The sequence below is a fragment of the Nannospalax galili genome, unplaced genomic scaffold (assembly GCF_000622305.1).
Source record: "Nannospalax galili isolate Female #2095 unplaced genomic scaffold, S.galili_v1.0 scaffold1250, whole genome shotgun sequence".
Taxonomy (NCBI): Eukaryota; Metazoa; Chordata; class Mammalia; order Rodentia; family Spalacidae; genus Nannospalax; species Nannospalax galili.
The window spans coordinates 997,448-1,013,098 of record NW_008328704.1 but is presented as its reverse complement, the minus strand read 5'-3'; the positions used below and the strand labels follow the sequence as shown (position 1 = coordinate 1,013,098).

Here is a 15,651-nt window from a genome sequence, read left to right as displayed (position 1 = left end):
CATCTCATAATGTGGAGCATTTCCCCATTTCCAGAAGTTCTCCTTTGCCCATTTACAGTCACTTTTAAAGAGGTTCAGCTGACCACCATTCATTACAGTGTCATCTCAACTGGTTAACTGATCTGATGGCTTTAACTTTGTCACAGATAAGATTACATGCAGTTCAGTATGTTTTATCAAATAAAGTCCAAATTGAGTTCCAGTTTTTCCTTAGGTTTTTTTCTTTTTTAAATTTTTTATTTATTATTTTTATTTTATGTGTATGAGTCTATTGCCTGCACGTATATGAGTGCACCCGTGTTGTGCAATGCCACAGAGGTCAGAAGAGGGCTTCGGATTCCCCTGGAACTGGAGTTAAGGATGGTTTGTAGCTGGCATGTGGGTGTTGGGAACTGAACCCGGGTCCTCTGCAAGAGCAGCCAGTGCTCTTAACTGCTGAGCCATCTCTCTAGCCCCTGTTGTTTGTTTTTTGAGATAGGGTCTCACAATGTAGCCCTGGCTGGCCTGGAACTCACAGAGATCTGCTTGCACCTATGTCCCAAGAGCTGGGATTAAAGGCATGAGCTGCCACACCCAGATGCTTTCTTTTTTAAAGACAGAGTCTCATGTATCCCAGGCTGGTCTCAAACTTTCTATGTAGCTAAGAATGACCTTGAACTCTTGATTTTTCTGTCTTTACCACCCAAATGCTGGGATTGCGGACATGTACCACCATGCCAAGCTAACCATGTCTATAAACACCACTGTAAACACTTGTGCATTTTATAATTATACTCAATGGGCTGGGGACACAGCTTAGCTGTAGAGCTCTTGCTAAGCACGCACAAGGCCCTGGGTTCCATCCCAGAACTGTAAGGAAACAAAACAACAACAAAAACCCCTCGAAGAAACTGATTAAACAAAAACCCCTCAACCCTAACTGGAAGGACTGAGGGGTCCCTTTGGTAAAGGTGCTCATGGAGCCCTGGCTCAGGAATGAGGCCCATCTATCTCAAGACTCACACAAAGCAGTAAGATGGAGCTTCAGGAGCTGCTGGCTCCTGGCCTCACATCCCAGAACCCTCTGTCCCACTGTTCACTTTCAGGACTGCTCTCCTAGACCCAGCCCTGGTCACAGGCTGGACAGCTGGGCTGGGTACAAGTTCTGAGGCCATCTGGGCAGTGCTACAGCAGCTATTCCGCCACTAAGGGGGCCTGGCCAGGAGTCACTGTCCTGACCACAGCCTATGCCCACCGTCTAGCCCCAGAGGGCACACGTCAAGGACACAGCCCCACCGACAGGTGTCTTTGTCCTCTTTTATCTTCTCTCTCTTAAATGTGTTCTTAATTACCAGGTTTACTAAGGTATAATTACCATACTATAAAATCCGCCCATTTGCAGCATACAATTCAATGCTTTCAGCAAAGCTGCAGGGTTGTGCATTCATGCACAATCCAGTTCTAGAATATCCCTATCACCCTTGAATACTCCCTGTGGCACCCTGGCTCCTGCCCAGTCCTGAGCAACCATGGCTTCCTTTCTGCCCCTGTAATCTGTCTTTTCTTGGCATTACAGATACAGAGTCTCACCACGTGTGGTCTTTCCATCTGTGCTGTTTAAAACAACTATCAAGTGCAGTCCTACCACTGGAGTCGTAGGCCCTGTGTCCCCAAGTGCAGTCACCTTTCAGCCTCCTCCTCGGTCACCTCCTTCCGCCTGAGCAGGCCAGCGGTGCTCCCTTCAGTGGTGACTGAAGCTGAGTGGTTGCCACTGGAGAAGTTCTTCCGGAGCTTCCCAAAGTCACTGCCCTCGCTGCCCTCACGGGCTGCTGCCTTGATGATGTTGCTGACAGGATAGAGAAGCCTAGCTCTGCCATGGCTCCACTCCAGGACAAGAGCCCTGCCCACAGCCCCAGGTGGGGTTACTGAGCCAGTGAAGCTGGTCCCTCTGCTCCACTTTCTTGGTCCCCAGGACTACCTGCACCCTGAGATCCCATTGACTGGCACATGAGTAAGTAAATGTATTTTACATTTAAAAACAGAAGGAGGTTCTCAAGACAAGACCCTGAGGGCCACCCACTCTGACCAAAGACCTGTGTGTGTTGGGAGGGCACAGGGCACCTCTGCTCTGTTTAGTCACCCCAACCGTGACACCCTTTTGGCTCTGGATGTGGCCAGCAGCTTCCTTCCAAGGCTTCAGCTTGGGCAGAGCCCTGAGCTTACCCAGTCAGCCATTTGCTCTTCCCGGGAAACTGCCTTGGCCCAGCTCTGAGGGTCAAGAGTCTCACCACAGGGCCAGCATCCTCACAGGCAGATGCTCTGTACCATGCCAGGCCCACCCAAGGCTACACACTCCCGCAGGCATGCACGCAGGCCTTACTTGAGGGAGGAAGCTGTCTGGTTGGAGCTCTTGGGAGGTGGTGCCTTCTTTGAGGAGGCGTAGTGATTATGGACCATGGTGGTCACACAGTTGCCCATGGCTCCTTTGTTGCTCCTGCCAGGGAGAAGGAAAGGGGTCAGACTGGAGGTCACGACTATATTTGTCAGGGCACAGATCCTGGCACAAAGAACCCTCAAGTGCACATTATGGTAATGATCAAGCACCCCAGGGTCACCCGTGGCCTGCACTCTGATGGCCAAGCACCCCAGGGTCACCCACGGCCTGCACTCCAACGGCCAAGCACCCCAGGGCCACCCATGGCCTGCACTCCGATGGTCAAGCACCCCAGGGCCACCCACGGCCTGCACTCCAATGGCCAAGCACCCCAGGGCCATCTGTGGCCTGCACTCTGATGGCCAAGCACCCCAGGGTCACCCGTGGCCTGCACTCAGATGGCCAAGCACCCCAGGGCCACCCACGGCCTGCACTCCAATGGCCAAGCACCCCAGGGCCATCTGTGGCCTGCACTCTGATGGCCAAGCACCCCAGGGTCACCCGTGGCCTGCACTCAGATGGCCAAGCACTCTTGGCCAACATTGTCCAGACAGAGGCTCACCCCTGGCAAGCAGGCTAAGAGCACTGAGGTAACAGTCTGCTCCACAGACGGAACCTCCAAACTGAGCCTTCCAGGTCAGGGACAGCAGACCCTGAGCGAGCCTCCTGGGCCTGAAACCTCTGGAGAGCACAGTTGGGTGACTCAGGCCTTTAGAGGGAGAGAGAGGCTACGCCAAGGGAGGAGGAACTCAAGGCAGCGGACACTCCAGCAGGTCACTGAACAAAGAGCACATCTTCCCTTAAATAGTGACCAAAGGTCCAGTTGTGCAAAACACTACCTTGCAGCCTCCAGCCTTTGGTGGGGGGAAGAAGTCACTCATTCATTCATTCCTTCATTCACTGCAAAGCAGCTTGATCCAGTCATGTACAAGTCAAAGACAGTGGACCAGAAAACCCTGTGGCGGGCGGGCCTGGTACTGCAGGGCCGTACCTGTTGTTAGCCGTGAAGCTGGGTGCCAGGGTACAGTCCTTCCTTCGCAGGCCCAAGGCACAGTCCTGGGCACTGGGGCTCTGCACACTGGCTGGCACGGCCAAGCCCCTTGGCTGGTCATCCTGTGGGTTACATGGACAGTCCTTAGCCCGGGACCCTTGGTGCACACCCCAACACCAGCAGATGCAGTGACCCAGGAGACTGCAATGTCAGGATCAAAGCTCACTGACCCCCAGATGCACCCTGCCTGAGGATGCTGCCCCTCTCTCTGCAGAGGCATGAATGACAGTAGGGAACCAGATGGTGATCCTAGCATGAAGACCAGGACTCGAGGCTGCCTCACACCCGGTAAGGGGGACACCCTTACCAGGACGTTCCATGTGGCTCCCTTCTCGCCGGACGCCTTGCTCAGACTGGCCACCCTCCTTCTCCCACTGGTGCTGCCCTCAAAGGGCGTCAGGAAGTCAGTGGGCTCTGCTGGCCTGTGTCCAAGAAAGGTTGGCACACAAAGTCAACTGTTAGAGAGACCAACTCCAGGAAGGAAGATAGGCCTATGTTTCACAGGAAGACAGGAAAGGCCTAACACCAATGCGGAATTCTGGTCCCAGTTTCTTAGCCTTGACCCACAACCCTACTTGTCAGAGATGAGGTCTGGGGGCCTGGGGAGTTCCCATCTGGGCCTCAGGGAGTTTGGGTCCAGTGTGCTGGACAGCTTTAGTGTCAACTTGACACACCTGGGTTGAGGGAGCCTCAACTGGGGAATTGCCTCTATTGGACTGGCCTGTGGCCATGTCCATGGGGCACCTTCTTGATTGCTGAGTGATGCGGGAGGTTCCAGCCCACTGTGGGTGGTGCCACCCCTGGGCGGGTGGTCCTGTGTTGGATAAGAAAGCAGGCTGAGCAGGGGCCAAGGAAGCAAGCCAGTAAGCAGCGTTCCTCCATGGCCTGTGCTCCAGCTCCTGCCTCCAGGTTCCTGCCCTGAGTTCCTACCTTGGGCTCCTGGATGAATTGTGACCTGGGAGATGTAAGACAAATAAACCCTTTCCTCCCCAAGTTGGTAGTGGTCAGAGTGTTTTGTCCCAGCAGTGGAGAACAAACTGATACAGGTAGGTACACCAAGTCTAGGGATCAAAGGCCTTACATTACGTAGCTACCGGCTGCTGCTACAACCCTCCTCCCCCTATAGACAGAGCACACAGCAGTCAGCTCAGAGTCAGAAGGAACAAGGAAGATCAGTCAGATGGCAGAAGCTACCTCAGATGGCTACGGATGTGTCTTGCTCCAAAGTCTGAATCTAATGGGCTAAGAGCACTTGCTGCACTGCCCTATGGGAAGCCATAGTGGCTCTGGTGACAAGTGTGGTCTGTGCACAGGGCAGCACGCTGTCCAGCAAAACACAGGAGTGACACATTTGTAAGCTGCTGTACGATGGCCTTTGAAAGCACAACATTCAGTGGAAGACCCAGACGCAGTACGCCACATATGGTTCAATTCCAGGAATAAGCAATGTCCAGAACTGGCAGCTCCACAGGGACAGAACACAGGCTGGTGGCTGGTAGAAGCTGGAGGCAGGGCACGGAGAGGCTTAGTGGACAGTGTGTAAAGAACGCTCTAAATGTGCCACGGTGCTGCTTGCACTGAAAAAATATCACTGAATGGGCCAGGATGCAGCTCAGAGGTAGAGTGTTTGTCTAGCATATGTAAGGCCTGGGTTCCAGCTCTAGCACCAACAAATAAACAAATCTTCAAAATGTATTCTTAAAATAGGTGAAATTTATGGCATACGACTTCTACCCCAACACAGCAGGTAAACGAAGAGCAGCTGAGTTAGCAGCCCTTGGCTCCAGACAACCATCAGCACACTTTGTGGGTGAAAGGGCAGGCACAAGTGGGCAGCCAGTGCCCAGGAGTTCTGAGGAGGCTCTGCCTCTTCCTGACCCAGACATACCATTGCCAAGACTAAAACACTGACAGGCTCCAGACTCTGTTACAGGCCTCACCTACCAACCCCGACAGGCCAAGGCAACACCAGCATCACCAGCCATGTGCCAAGTCACAGAAGGACAGATACTCACCGTACCACCAAATCCACCCTCACCTACAACAGGACACTTCCTTCACACAGAGAGAGATGAGAATCAGCCCCAAACAAACTCATTCACCTTGTACAAAATGCAAGGCAGGGGTGTGAAAAGGAACGGGTAACTTGCCGTACAGATAAGGAAAGAGGCCACAATGCTGAGATCCAGCAAGCCTGCGGGGTACGCTGTGAGCACAGTCATGGCATCCCATCAGAACGAAGAGGACCCAGCACACACAGAAGGGGACACCCCAGACAGCTTGGCAGAATGTACGCCAACACTTCATGAGACTGGGATCAGAGACCATCTGAAGTCACAGGACAAGGTTCAGGACAGAGTGGACCCAGGGGGTGGGGAGGCACCCGGCTCCCAAGTTTGACCCCTGAGAGTCAATGCAACCCCTGCTCAAAATCCCACCAGTTCACTATAGTGACATTCCTTGATGGAGCTCATGGAAAAGTCACAAAGAACAAAGGACCAGAGGAGCCACAGGACAGTGGAGGACCAAGCACTGCTCTTCTCCAGCCTCTCAGCACAAGGAATGAAGAGACGTTAGAAAGGGGCTGGCACAGTGGGACACAGGACGTGAGGCGGGACACAGGCCCCAATGAAGGCAGGCCGCGGTTTACACCTGCAGCGTCCCCATGGTTCAGTCCCGGCTTGTGGCTCTGCTCTGGACTCTGTGAAACTTTTGGAAGTGGGGTCTAGCTGGCAGAAATAGGGCAGCAGGGCAGGCCTCTGAGGCTACATTGGCCTCTGATCCTAGCACACTTCTTTCTGCTTCCTGACAGCCACCACAAGCTTCCACTGCCATGGTGACAGCTATGCAAAAAGTCAACAGATGCAGAAAATCAGCACCAAGAGAAGGCTGCTGCGAAGACAAATCTGACCATGTGGTCTAGAGGCCTTTGGAACTGGTTTGCAGGAGGGATTTGCAAGTTTGGAGTCATGGGCTACAGAAGCCCTGGGCGCTAGTGGCGGCACCAAAAAGCAGAAGGAAACACAGAGTAAATAAAGGCTGCACGCGGAGCTTCAAAGGGGAGCACAGACCCCATCTCAGAATAGGGACTATAGCTGGGCTTGGTGGTGCACACCTTTAACCCCAGAGAAAGTGGTGGTGCAGGTAGGATGTGTTCTATCCAGAAGGGCTGGGCTCCAACGTCCAGTACACACGTGGCAGGCCAGGACAAGCACTCTTGGCTGCCCCTAACCCTTCCAGCTCAAGAGAACAGGGTGGGGCACACAAGCCAGACCGCATGAAGGTCAGCAGAGCTCACTGCGCACCAAGGGCTCCTGTTGACAGAGCTGGAGGAAGAGCTAGGGAGGCAGGAGACAGTGGGCTGAAGTTACCCCTGGGTCAAGGGTTATTTGAGGGTGGTGGGAATGATCTGGAATGGCAACAGGTTACCTGGGGGAGCTGATCCATGACTGGTTGACCTGTGTGGTGCTGTTAGATCTTCGAAGGTTGTTGATAGCCCGGGAGCCCCCAGGGCCTGTGGCTTCCTGCAGAAAGGGAGAAAAGAGCCTGTTCAGTGAAGAAGGTCTCAGACACTCACTAGCTCACTCAGCACCAGACCAGGTCTTAGAGAAACCACTGAGGGACAGAGGGGTACCCTGGGTTCAGGAGATAAGGGGGGTGTGTGATGCTTGACCTGGCCATCAGTGGGTAGGGGGCCAAGGTCTTGGCCTCTGAGAGCTTTTGCTGGAGCACATGAAGTGGGGGAGGGCCCAGGAAGCAGCACAGGGCCTGGCTAGGAACCGTTCACTGTCATCAATAGTGAGCCTAGAACACCTGGGACCCTTTGACCTTTGACCCCTACATCAGATGACAATCACCCAAGAGTGGCTCTGTGGGGCCATTGTGAGGATGAACACAGAGATAAGGGCACTATACGGACCATAGGGCCCAGGGTGAGGGCACTGGGGAACAGAAGCAGCAATCTGCACCATCTAGCACAACAGTTAGCTGTGTGAGGTGGAGCGCACACACCTGTGCAGGTGAGGAGGACTCTACACAGGACCTGGTGACATCTGCTGGCCTGTGTCCCTGCTCACCTATCCTGCTGGACCTGGGCATCTCCCTGCACTAGGTACCACAGTGTCCTGAATTCTAACAAAGTCAATGTCTCAAGAAACAAAAACAGAGCAACTTGACACATAAGCCCAAAGTCAGGCATGGAGGTGCCCGAGGCTGAGGCAGGAGAACCTCGAGTTCCAGGCCAGCCCAGAGTGCAAGATCCTGGGTCAAAATGCAAAAATAAATACAGAAATATAGATACGTATCTAAAGAAATATAGATAAAAATCTAAAGCTAGGGATACTGGAACACTTCTGTAATCCCAACAACTGGGAGGCAGAGGCAGGTAGATCAGGAATTCAAGGTCATCCTTAGCTACCTGGTGAGTTTGAGGTTAGCTGTGGGCTACAGGATTCCTTGTCTCAAGAAACCAAAAATATAATCCCAGCACTTGGGAGGCAGAGGCAGGCAGATCTCTGAGTTCAAGGCCAGCCTGGTCTACATAGTTCCAGGTCAGCTGGGGCTACAGGGAGACCCTGTCTCAAAAAGACCAAAAAAATAAAAATAAAAATAAGATAATCCAAATAGACACAGCTGTGAACTGATGAGTGTCTGGGATCCTGGTATGACTCACCAAGCAACCAGGGGGCGGGGCAGACGTGCCTAGGGGCTGAAGCATAGGAGGATGCACAACACTGTCCACAGCTTAATCTCAAGTGGGTGGAAGGAAATACATGGGGAAGGGGAGAGAAAACCAGCACAGTGGGCATGGGCCACCTGCAGACCACGAGCGAGCCGCAGTGCCCGCCAGCAGGCTCCTCCTGCTCTCCTGGGGTTTAAATCTTCCTCAAACATTTTGAGCACAAGGACCCAGAGCCCAGTGGGGGAGCAACCTGGGGACTGCTTCCCCATGCTACACATCAGCTCAGACCATCAGGGTGACTTGACACGGCAGTGCCCATGCCAAAGGTGCAACCTTGAAAACAAACAACATGACCAAAACAGAGTGAAAAAACAAAGCCAAGAAACCAGCCATTCACAGATTCATGCTACAGACAACCGACCGTAAAACTATTCTCTGAAGGGGCTGGAGAGATGGCTCAGTGGGTAAGAACACTGGTTGTTCTTGCAGAAGACCTGGGTTCGAATCCCAGCACCCACATGGCACCTAACAACTGTCCGTAACTCCGGTCCCAGGGGATCCGACAGCCTCTTCTGACCTCCGCGGGCATTGCATGACACGGGTGCACTTACCTACATGCAGGCAATACATGCATACACATAAAATTAAAAAAATAAATAAAAATTTAAAAAGCAAAACAACAAGAACAAAAACTACTCTCTGAAACAGGGGACAGAGGCCTGGTTTCCTGTGGTCACCCACCACCCCTGACTCTTACAATCTTTCTACCCTTTCTGCAGTGGTCCCTGAGCCCCTGGAAGAGGTCCAGTGGCCTCATGCAGATCAAGGCCGCTAAGCCACACAGGCAGATAAGTAAGTACACCCCTTTTTGAAATACACACACACACATGCACACACACACATGTATATATATATATATACGTATATATATATACATATATAATTTTATTGAATTTTTATGCATTTCATACAATAAATCTTGATCATATTTAGAACCCCCCCATCTGCACTCTCATAGGCCGCCCTCCACCAGATTTCAAGCATTATGTCATATATGTTAAGGACTGTCAAGTTCATATACCCAGATGTCCCTCGGTGTGAGTTCATCCACTGGAGTCTCGTCAACCTGTCTAGCATCACTCCCTTAAGGAAGACCAGCTCTCCCTCACCCAGCTGTGATCAGCTGCCAATAGTTCCTTGGCTAAGGTTGGGGCCTCCTGTCTATTTCCCCAGTTCTATGCTGGGTTTTTGCCTGGTTTGAGTTTGCATGGGTCTTGTGCATGTTGTCACCACTGCTGTAAGTTCATGTGAACAAGTTCCCAGAAGCCTGGAAAACTCTGTTACCCCTGGTCCTTAAAGTCTTTCTACCCCTTCCGCAATGGCCCCTGGGCCCTGGGTGGGTGAGGTTTGACACAGGAGTCCTGTCCAGGGACATGCCCTCTGTACTTTCTCATTCTCTACACTTTGGGCAGTTGTGGCACCATACCCACTCTCTAAGGCGAAGATAGCATGTTCATGCCAAGTTGCTGACACAGACTGTCAGATACCACCAGATGCTCAAAGTCAGAGCAGCTGCCAAACCTCTCAGGTTGGTTCCTACAAAGATCCCAGCTGAATTTTGTTTTTTCTGGTCTTTTTTATTTTTATTTTACGTGTATGAGTATATTGCCTGCATGTATGTGAGTGCACCCGTGTCGTGCAATGCCGCAGAGGTCAGAAGAGGGCTTCGGATTCCCCTGGAACTGGAGTTAAGGACGGTTCATAGCTGCCACGTGGGTGCTGGGAATCGAACCCGGGTCCTCTGCAAAAGCAGTCAGTGCTCTTAACCGCTGAGTCATCTCTCCAGCCCGATGTTTTTGGTGTTTTTGAGGCAGGGTCTCCCTGTGGCCTCAGATGACCTGGAACTCACTACGTAGACCAGACTGACCTTGAACTCACAGAGATTCTCCTGCCTCTGCCTCTTTGCTGGAATTAAAGACATGCGCCACCATGCTTGGCTTCCAGCTGGACTTTGTACTAGGTGCCAGAGGCCAGGCATCGAAAAGGACTTCAGCGAGGACAGAGGCATCTCAAGGGGACCAAGTATGGAAACAGAACAAAGGGTGTCAGGTGAGACAGTCAAGTGAGGGCAGAAGCTGGGAGGAAAATGCACTGAAGGGATCTTTATTCTCCCAGAGTAAATGAGACACATCTGCACAGCCTTACCATCTGCTTGAGACACACACCTGTTCAGAAGGGAGTGGTGGTGACTTGACACACTGGCGACAAGCCCCAGTGACCCTGTGGAAGGTGGGCCCATGAGAGAGGCGGCAGGCACAAGGGGAAGAAATCTAGACTCGTCAGCAAGAGCACCAGCCTTTGCCCTTGCTGCTGGAAGGTGACACCCAAGCCCCAGCACATCCCGACTCATCAATGTGCTTCTCTCCACCTGGCGGCCTGTGCCAGCCTGGAGTCTTAAGAGCACAAGGAGGGAGGAGCTGCACCCAGAGCAAAACATGGGACCTGGCCATGCAGTGCCAAGTGACTGTGGCAGGGGCTTCAGACTGATGGCAGCCACGTGGGCAACCATACCTGTACAGAGACCTGGACACCAAGGCAGTGTGCCATGTGCATTGTCACCATCAGTGCTGGAAAAATGAGACTGTCTCTATGCCATGGGCCAGGACAACAGAGGCTCCCTGTCTGGCCCTCCCGGTTCTGCCCACACCTCATCCCTAGGCCAACAACCTGCAGCTTTTTCCTATATGGAAGCTCTTGTGTTCTTAATCCTTCTGGCAAATTACTGCATAAATGGGGACTCCAGACTGGCACTGGTGTCAGAAGTGAGGGTGGCCATCAGGACTGTGCACCCTCTGACTTGTGTCATTCCTCTGAGGACACCCTCCCAGGGGCTGTGCTGCAGGCCCAAGTACAGGAAGCAGTTTGCACGAGGTGCGTGCTGCGGTGTCAGAGAGCATCAGTGTGGGAGGGGGGCACTCCTCAAAGCTGAACGGAAACACAGGGACTCTGCCTTCCGAGTCCACAATCCTTAAGAAGAAATTTAAAACCCAGCAAAGGATAAGGAAGATGTTCATGGAAAAGGAAACACGATGGCTCCTAAAGGAAGCCAGGTGTGCGGGCAGCTCCTGTGGCCCCAGCTACTTGGAACGCTGGGCAGGAGGGTCATTGGAGCCCAAGAGTTCAGCACAGTGAGGCCTTGTCTCAAAAACAAATACAAACCCATGTGGCAAGCTGCTCAGCTCACTCCCAAGAGCATAGCAGCAGGGCAGAGAGAAACGTGGTGGCCTGAGCTGAGGCTGGGTGTGAGTGACATTAGGACTGAACCCAGAGGGACTGCACATGGTGGAAGCTCCACCAGTAAGGCTGTTCCTATGGGAGGGGGCATCAATTCTGGTATTTCATGTTCTAGACAGCCAGAGACCGAGGTTCCCTTCACAGGAGGGGTCAAGGTGAACACGGAGGGTGTATCTATCTACCCAGGAGGATGTGAGTTAGAGGCATCAGCAGGAACTCAAGGTTAGCTTAACAAAGATGCAGGAGGCCACATGTGGAAATAATCACAGGTGTGCAGACACACACCAGCTAGGATATGTGTACACACACACACACACACACACACACACACACACACACCTCCTTGGATGAGCTGAGAAGGCCTAGCTCTCCAGGCTTGGTATAACACAAGCAAAAGGAGACACGGTGAGTCCAGGATTAGAGCGGGAGAGTCAAGCTGAGGCTGGAGCAACTTGCAGAGCAGAAAGTGAGGAAATGCTCAAAAAGAAAACAATGGGTGGGCCGGCAACACGGCTTTGTGGACAAAGGTGATTGCTAACAAGCCTGAGGCTAAGTTCAATCCTGAGAGTCCATGGTGGAAGGAGAGAACTGACTCCCAAAAGTTATCCTCTGACCTCCACATATGCACAATGGCATGCATTTGTCCCTGTACTCATACACACACAATAGCAATAAATTAAAGAAACTGGCCACATCGAGGTGGTACAGGAGCCAAGGGAGAGGCCCAGTGGCCAGAGCTAGAACTATCTACAACCATGTGGTAACAGACTGCGACTCCTTATGATAGATGACGGGCTAGCCAATGGAGAAAAACATACCCACCAGGCTGAATTCCACACACTGTGCTCAGATGCCCTGTCCTGAGGAGGGGGCCTGACTCCCCACCCCAAGTGTGGACTCAGGCCAAGACTTCCAGACAGTACAGCAAGGGAGGGAGGCAACTTCACAGCAAGAACCTGTGGGACAGCACTCCACCAGGGGTCCTGCCCACACAGACTGAGCCAGCATGGCCCGATAAGACCCGAGGAGAAGGATGTTATACCCTGACCAATGCACCTCATGCCATCAGAGACCAGAGAGGGCCCAGGAATCATCCAGCCTGGAGAAGCCTGTGGCCTGGCGGTCACATGGGATCTTGCTGGGGTCCTGGATGGACAGGACCTAAGGTGAGGAGGGAAGTCTAGACACTGTGGCTAATGTGTCAGTCTGGCTCAGAAACTATGTAACTGCCCCCCTCTAACACAACAGCACTAACAAAGGGGGAAACTGGGTGTGGGGCATGACATCCTGTGCTCTTTCCACTCATTCTAGACTGAGAATTACTCTCACATAAAGTTTATTTACAAAAAAAAAAAAAAAAAAAATACTGCAAGGCCAGGTTGGTGGCGCATGCCTTTAATCCTAGCACTGGGAGGCAGATATAGGCAGATCTCTGTGTGAGGCCAGCCTGGTCTACACAGCATGTTCCAGGACAGTTGAGAGCTACATAGCAAGACTTCGTCTCAAAGGCTGGGAGATAGCTCAGCAGGTAAGAGTTCTCAAGCATGAGGACTGCTTTTACATACCAGGTCAGTAAGGACTACAGAGCCAGCTCGTGTGTCATCTGTGCTGTCTGTGGCTGAGCAGTAAGTGTGTCATCGCTGTCCGCGGCTGACAACAATCTTTATGGTGACCAATTTGGTGATACCCCTTGTTCTAGTTTGTTTCTCCACTCTGTGACAAAACACTGACCAATACCAACTTGGGGAGGAAAGGGTTTATTCAGCTTACATCTCCTGGGTCACAGTTCATCAGGGAGCCCAAGGTAGGAACTCAGGGCAGGAAACTGGAGGCAGGAGCTGGAGCATAGGCCATGGAGGATCGCTGCTTACTGGCTTTTTCCCCTGGCCCCCTTCTTTTGCAAAGCAGGCCCATATGTCCCCGGGGGGCACCACCCACAGTGGGCTGGGCCCTCCCACATCACTCAACAATCAAGAAGATGCCCCACAGACATGGCCACAGGCCAGTCCAATAGAGGCATTCCCCAACTGAGGCTCCCTCAACCCAGGTGTGTCAAGTTGATACTAAAGCTGTCCAGCATACCTACCAACATTTTAAAACATATGACACTGGGCTAGCAAATGGTTCAGTGGGTAAAGCCATTTGCTGCTAAGCCTGACAGCCTGAGTTTCATCCCTGGAAGGAGATGGAAGGAGAGAACCAACTCCCACTAGTTGTCGGCTGACTTCAACATATATTCTGTGTCTGTGGCATGTGCACACTTAACAAACATACACCCACACCCACCACAAATAATAAATAAAATGGAAACAGACACAGCTCAGACCTAGTAACTGCCCCCACCCCGGGTTTACTATGGATAAGTGTGCATACCTGCCACGTGGCAGCGACACGAAGACACATGTGGTGGCACTAGCACAAGGCACATGTGGCCCACACAGGACGCAGGACACACAGCAGATGTGCAACAGCATCTGAAGGGTACAGAAGAACTGACGGCCGTCTGCCAGGAGAGCCAGAGGCAGGCTCACTGCTCGATGTGCACCTTCCTGTGCCCTCTGCACTTTAAACACGGGCACATCTGACCTATTTATAATGATATGGAACTGCTGAACCCACCAACAGAACAGTGCCAGCCAGCACATCAGGGTGATGGGTCAGGGATGACCCTCATCTTTTCCTGATTTTCCCAATGGCAGCTCTACATCCTCCACGTTGAGAAGGGTGAGAGTCTCATGCTCAATGGTTACCAAGGTGGAAAGGAAGTGCTCAGAAGGAAAAGTCTTGGACTAAGAATCTTCCTGTGGGGACCTAAAAGCCCCACCTTGCAGAGATCCAGGAGGAAGTTACTGGGGGCGTGGCCTGGCTTGCTTTGAAAGTCTGAAGAATACTTCCGCACTGCTGAGGAGTGTGTGATCATCGCGTAACCATCCTTAAGATACACCCTTGTGGGGGAGGGGGGAGTTCCAGGTGCCTTTATAAGCTCTGTAACACCTGCAATAAATGAGTCCCTGCTTGACTAGGCTCCCTGTTGTGCCTGAGTGTTCCCGGTACTGGGGGCGGCGTGGGCTGGCAAATGGCGTGCTTACTCATCCCCAATCATCATTGCGCAGGGGTCTCTGGTTCGAACCCCCGGCAACTGGCACCCAGCGTGACACTCGAAGGAAGGTGAAAAGAAAAGAAAGAAGAAAGAAGAGAAACGGATTGGGGCCAATCGGAGGAAGTTTGGGGTAAGCAAGACCCAAAAGATGGGTAACACAACTTTTAAGTCTGAGGACCCGGCCGAGATATGCTTAAAAGCAGGGGATTAGATCTGTCAGATCCCGTAGCTCAAAAGGTTTGGGCAGAGGTGATTCATTTGGCTCCCTGGCTACTTGGGGCTAATGTTTTTACTGGGGATACATGGGAATCATGGGAAGGGTTTGAGGAAGAACGCGGAGATGCAACAGAAGTGAACCCAAAAGTGGCCAAAGTAACAAGCGGCACCTCGGTCAAGCCCTGGCCAGCTTCAGAGCCTCCGGGGCAGAAGGGTGGGGTGGAGCGGAGCACACAGGGTTGGCAGCAAAAGCCCACCCCACCCACCTTGAACTAATGCGTGCGTGAGTCAGGGGCTCCCATGAAAGCATTTAAAAACAAAACAAACAAAAAAAACAAAGAAAAAGAATTAAAACTGATAATGGACCATGTTTTGTGAGTAAAAATTTACAAGATTTCTTTTCGCTTTGGGGAATTCAACACAATACAGGAATTCCCTACAATCCCCAAGGTCAAGCTATTGTAGAACACAACCATCAAAACCTAAAAATTCAATTACAAAAACAAAAAGGGGGAATAAGCCCCCACCAACAGTTGGGTATGGCCTTATTCACTATTAATGTTCTTCATTTTCAGAAAAATCAGTTGGAATCCCAGTTTCAGAAGCATTGGGGACAACAGGAGCAGAGACCTGAGGTAGGGTAAGGTGGAAGGACCCCATTATGGGGCAGCGGAGAGGCTCAGATCCATTGCTAACCATGGGTCGAGGCTTTGGGTGTGTCTACCCTACAGGAGATTCAAACCCCATATGGGTGCCTGTGAAAAACCTTAAGTGGGTAGGCCAGTATCCAACTGACTAGCATGAAAGTCCATGGACAATAGTTCATGAGACAAAATTCCTCTCTTTATTTATATCCATCTGAGATGAAGGACCCAGTTCCTTGGCTTCATTGCCAG

General features: G+C 52.0%; 1 protein-coding gene across 6 annotated transcripts in view; it reads right to left on the bottom strand.

The window, feature by feature from the left end:
- Cep131 (centrosomal protein 131) overlaps window positions 1-15,651 on the bottom strand; it is a 32,788-nt gene that overhangs the window by 12,765 nt on the left and 4,372 nt on the right. For all 6 annotated transcript variants that reach the window (XM_029561301.1, XM_029561304.1, XM_029561306.1 and 3 more), the window contains 5 exons: window positions 6,894-6,988; window positions 3,772-3,886; window positions 3,405-3,526; window positions 2,360-2,473; window positions 1,664-1,825 (listed from right to left, as the gene is read on the bottom strand). In XM_029561301.1, coding sequence (XP_029417161.1) covers window positions 1,664-1,825; window positions 2,360-2,473; window positions 3,405-3,526; window positions 3,772-3,886; window positions 6,894-6,988 — 608 coding nt within the window. The remainder of the gene's footprint in view (window positions 1-1,663; window positions 1,826-2,359; window positions 2,474-3,404; window positions 3,527-3,771; window positions 3,887-6,893; window positions 6,989-15,651) is intronic.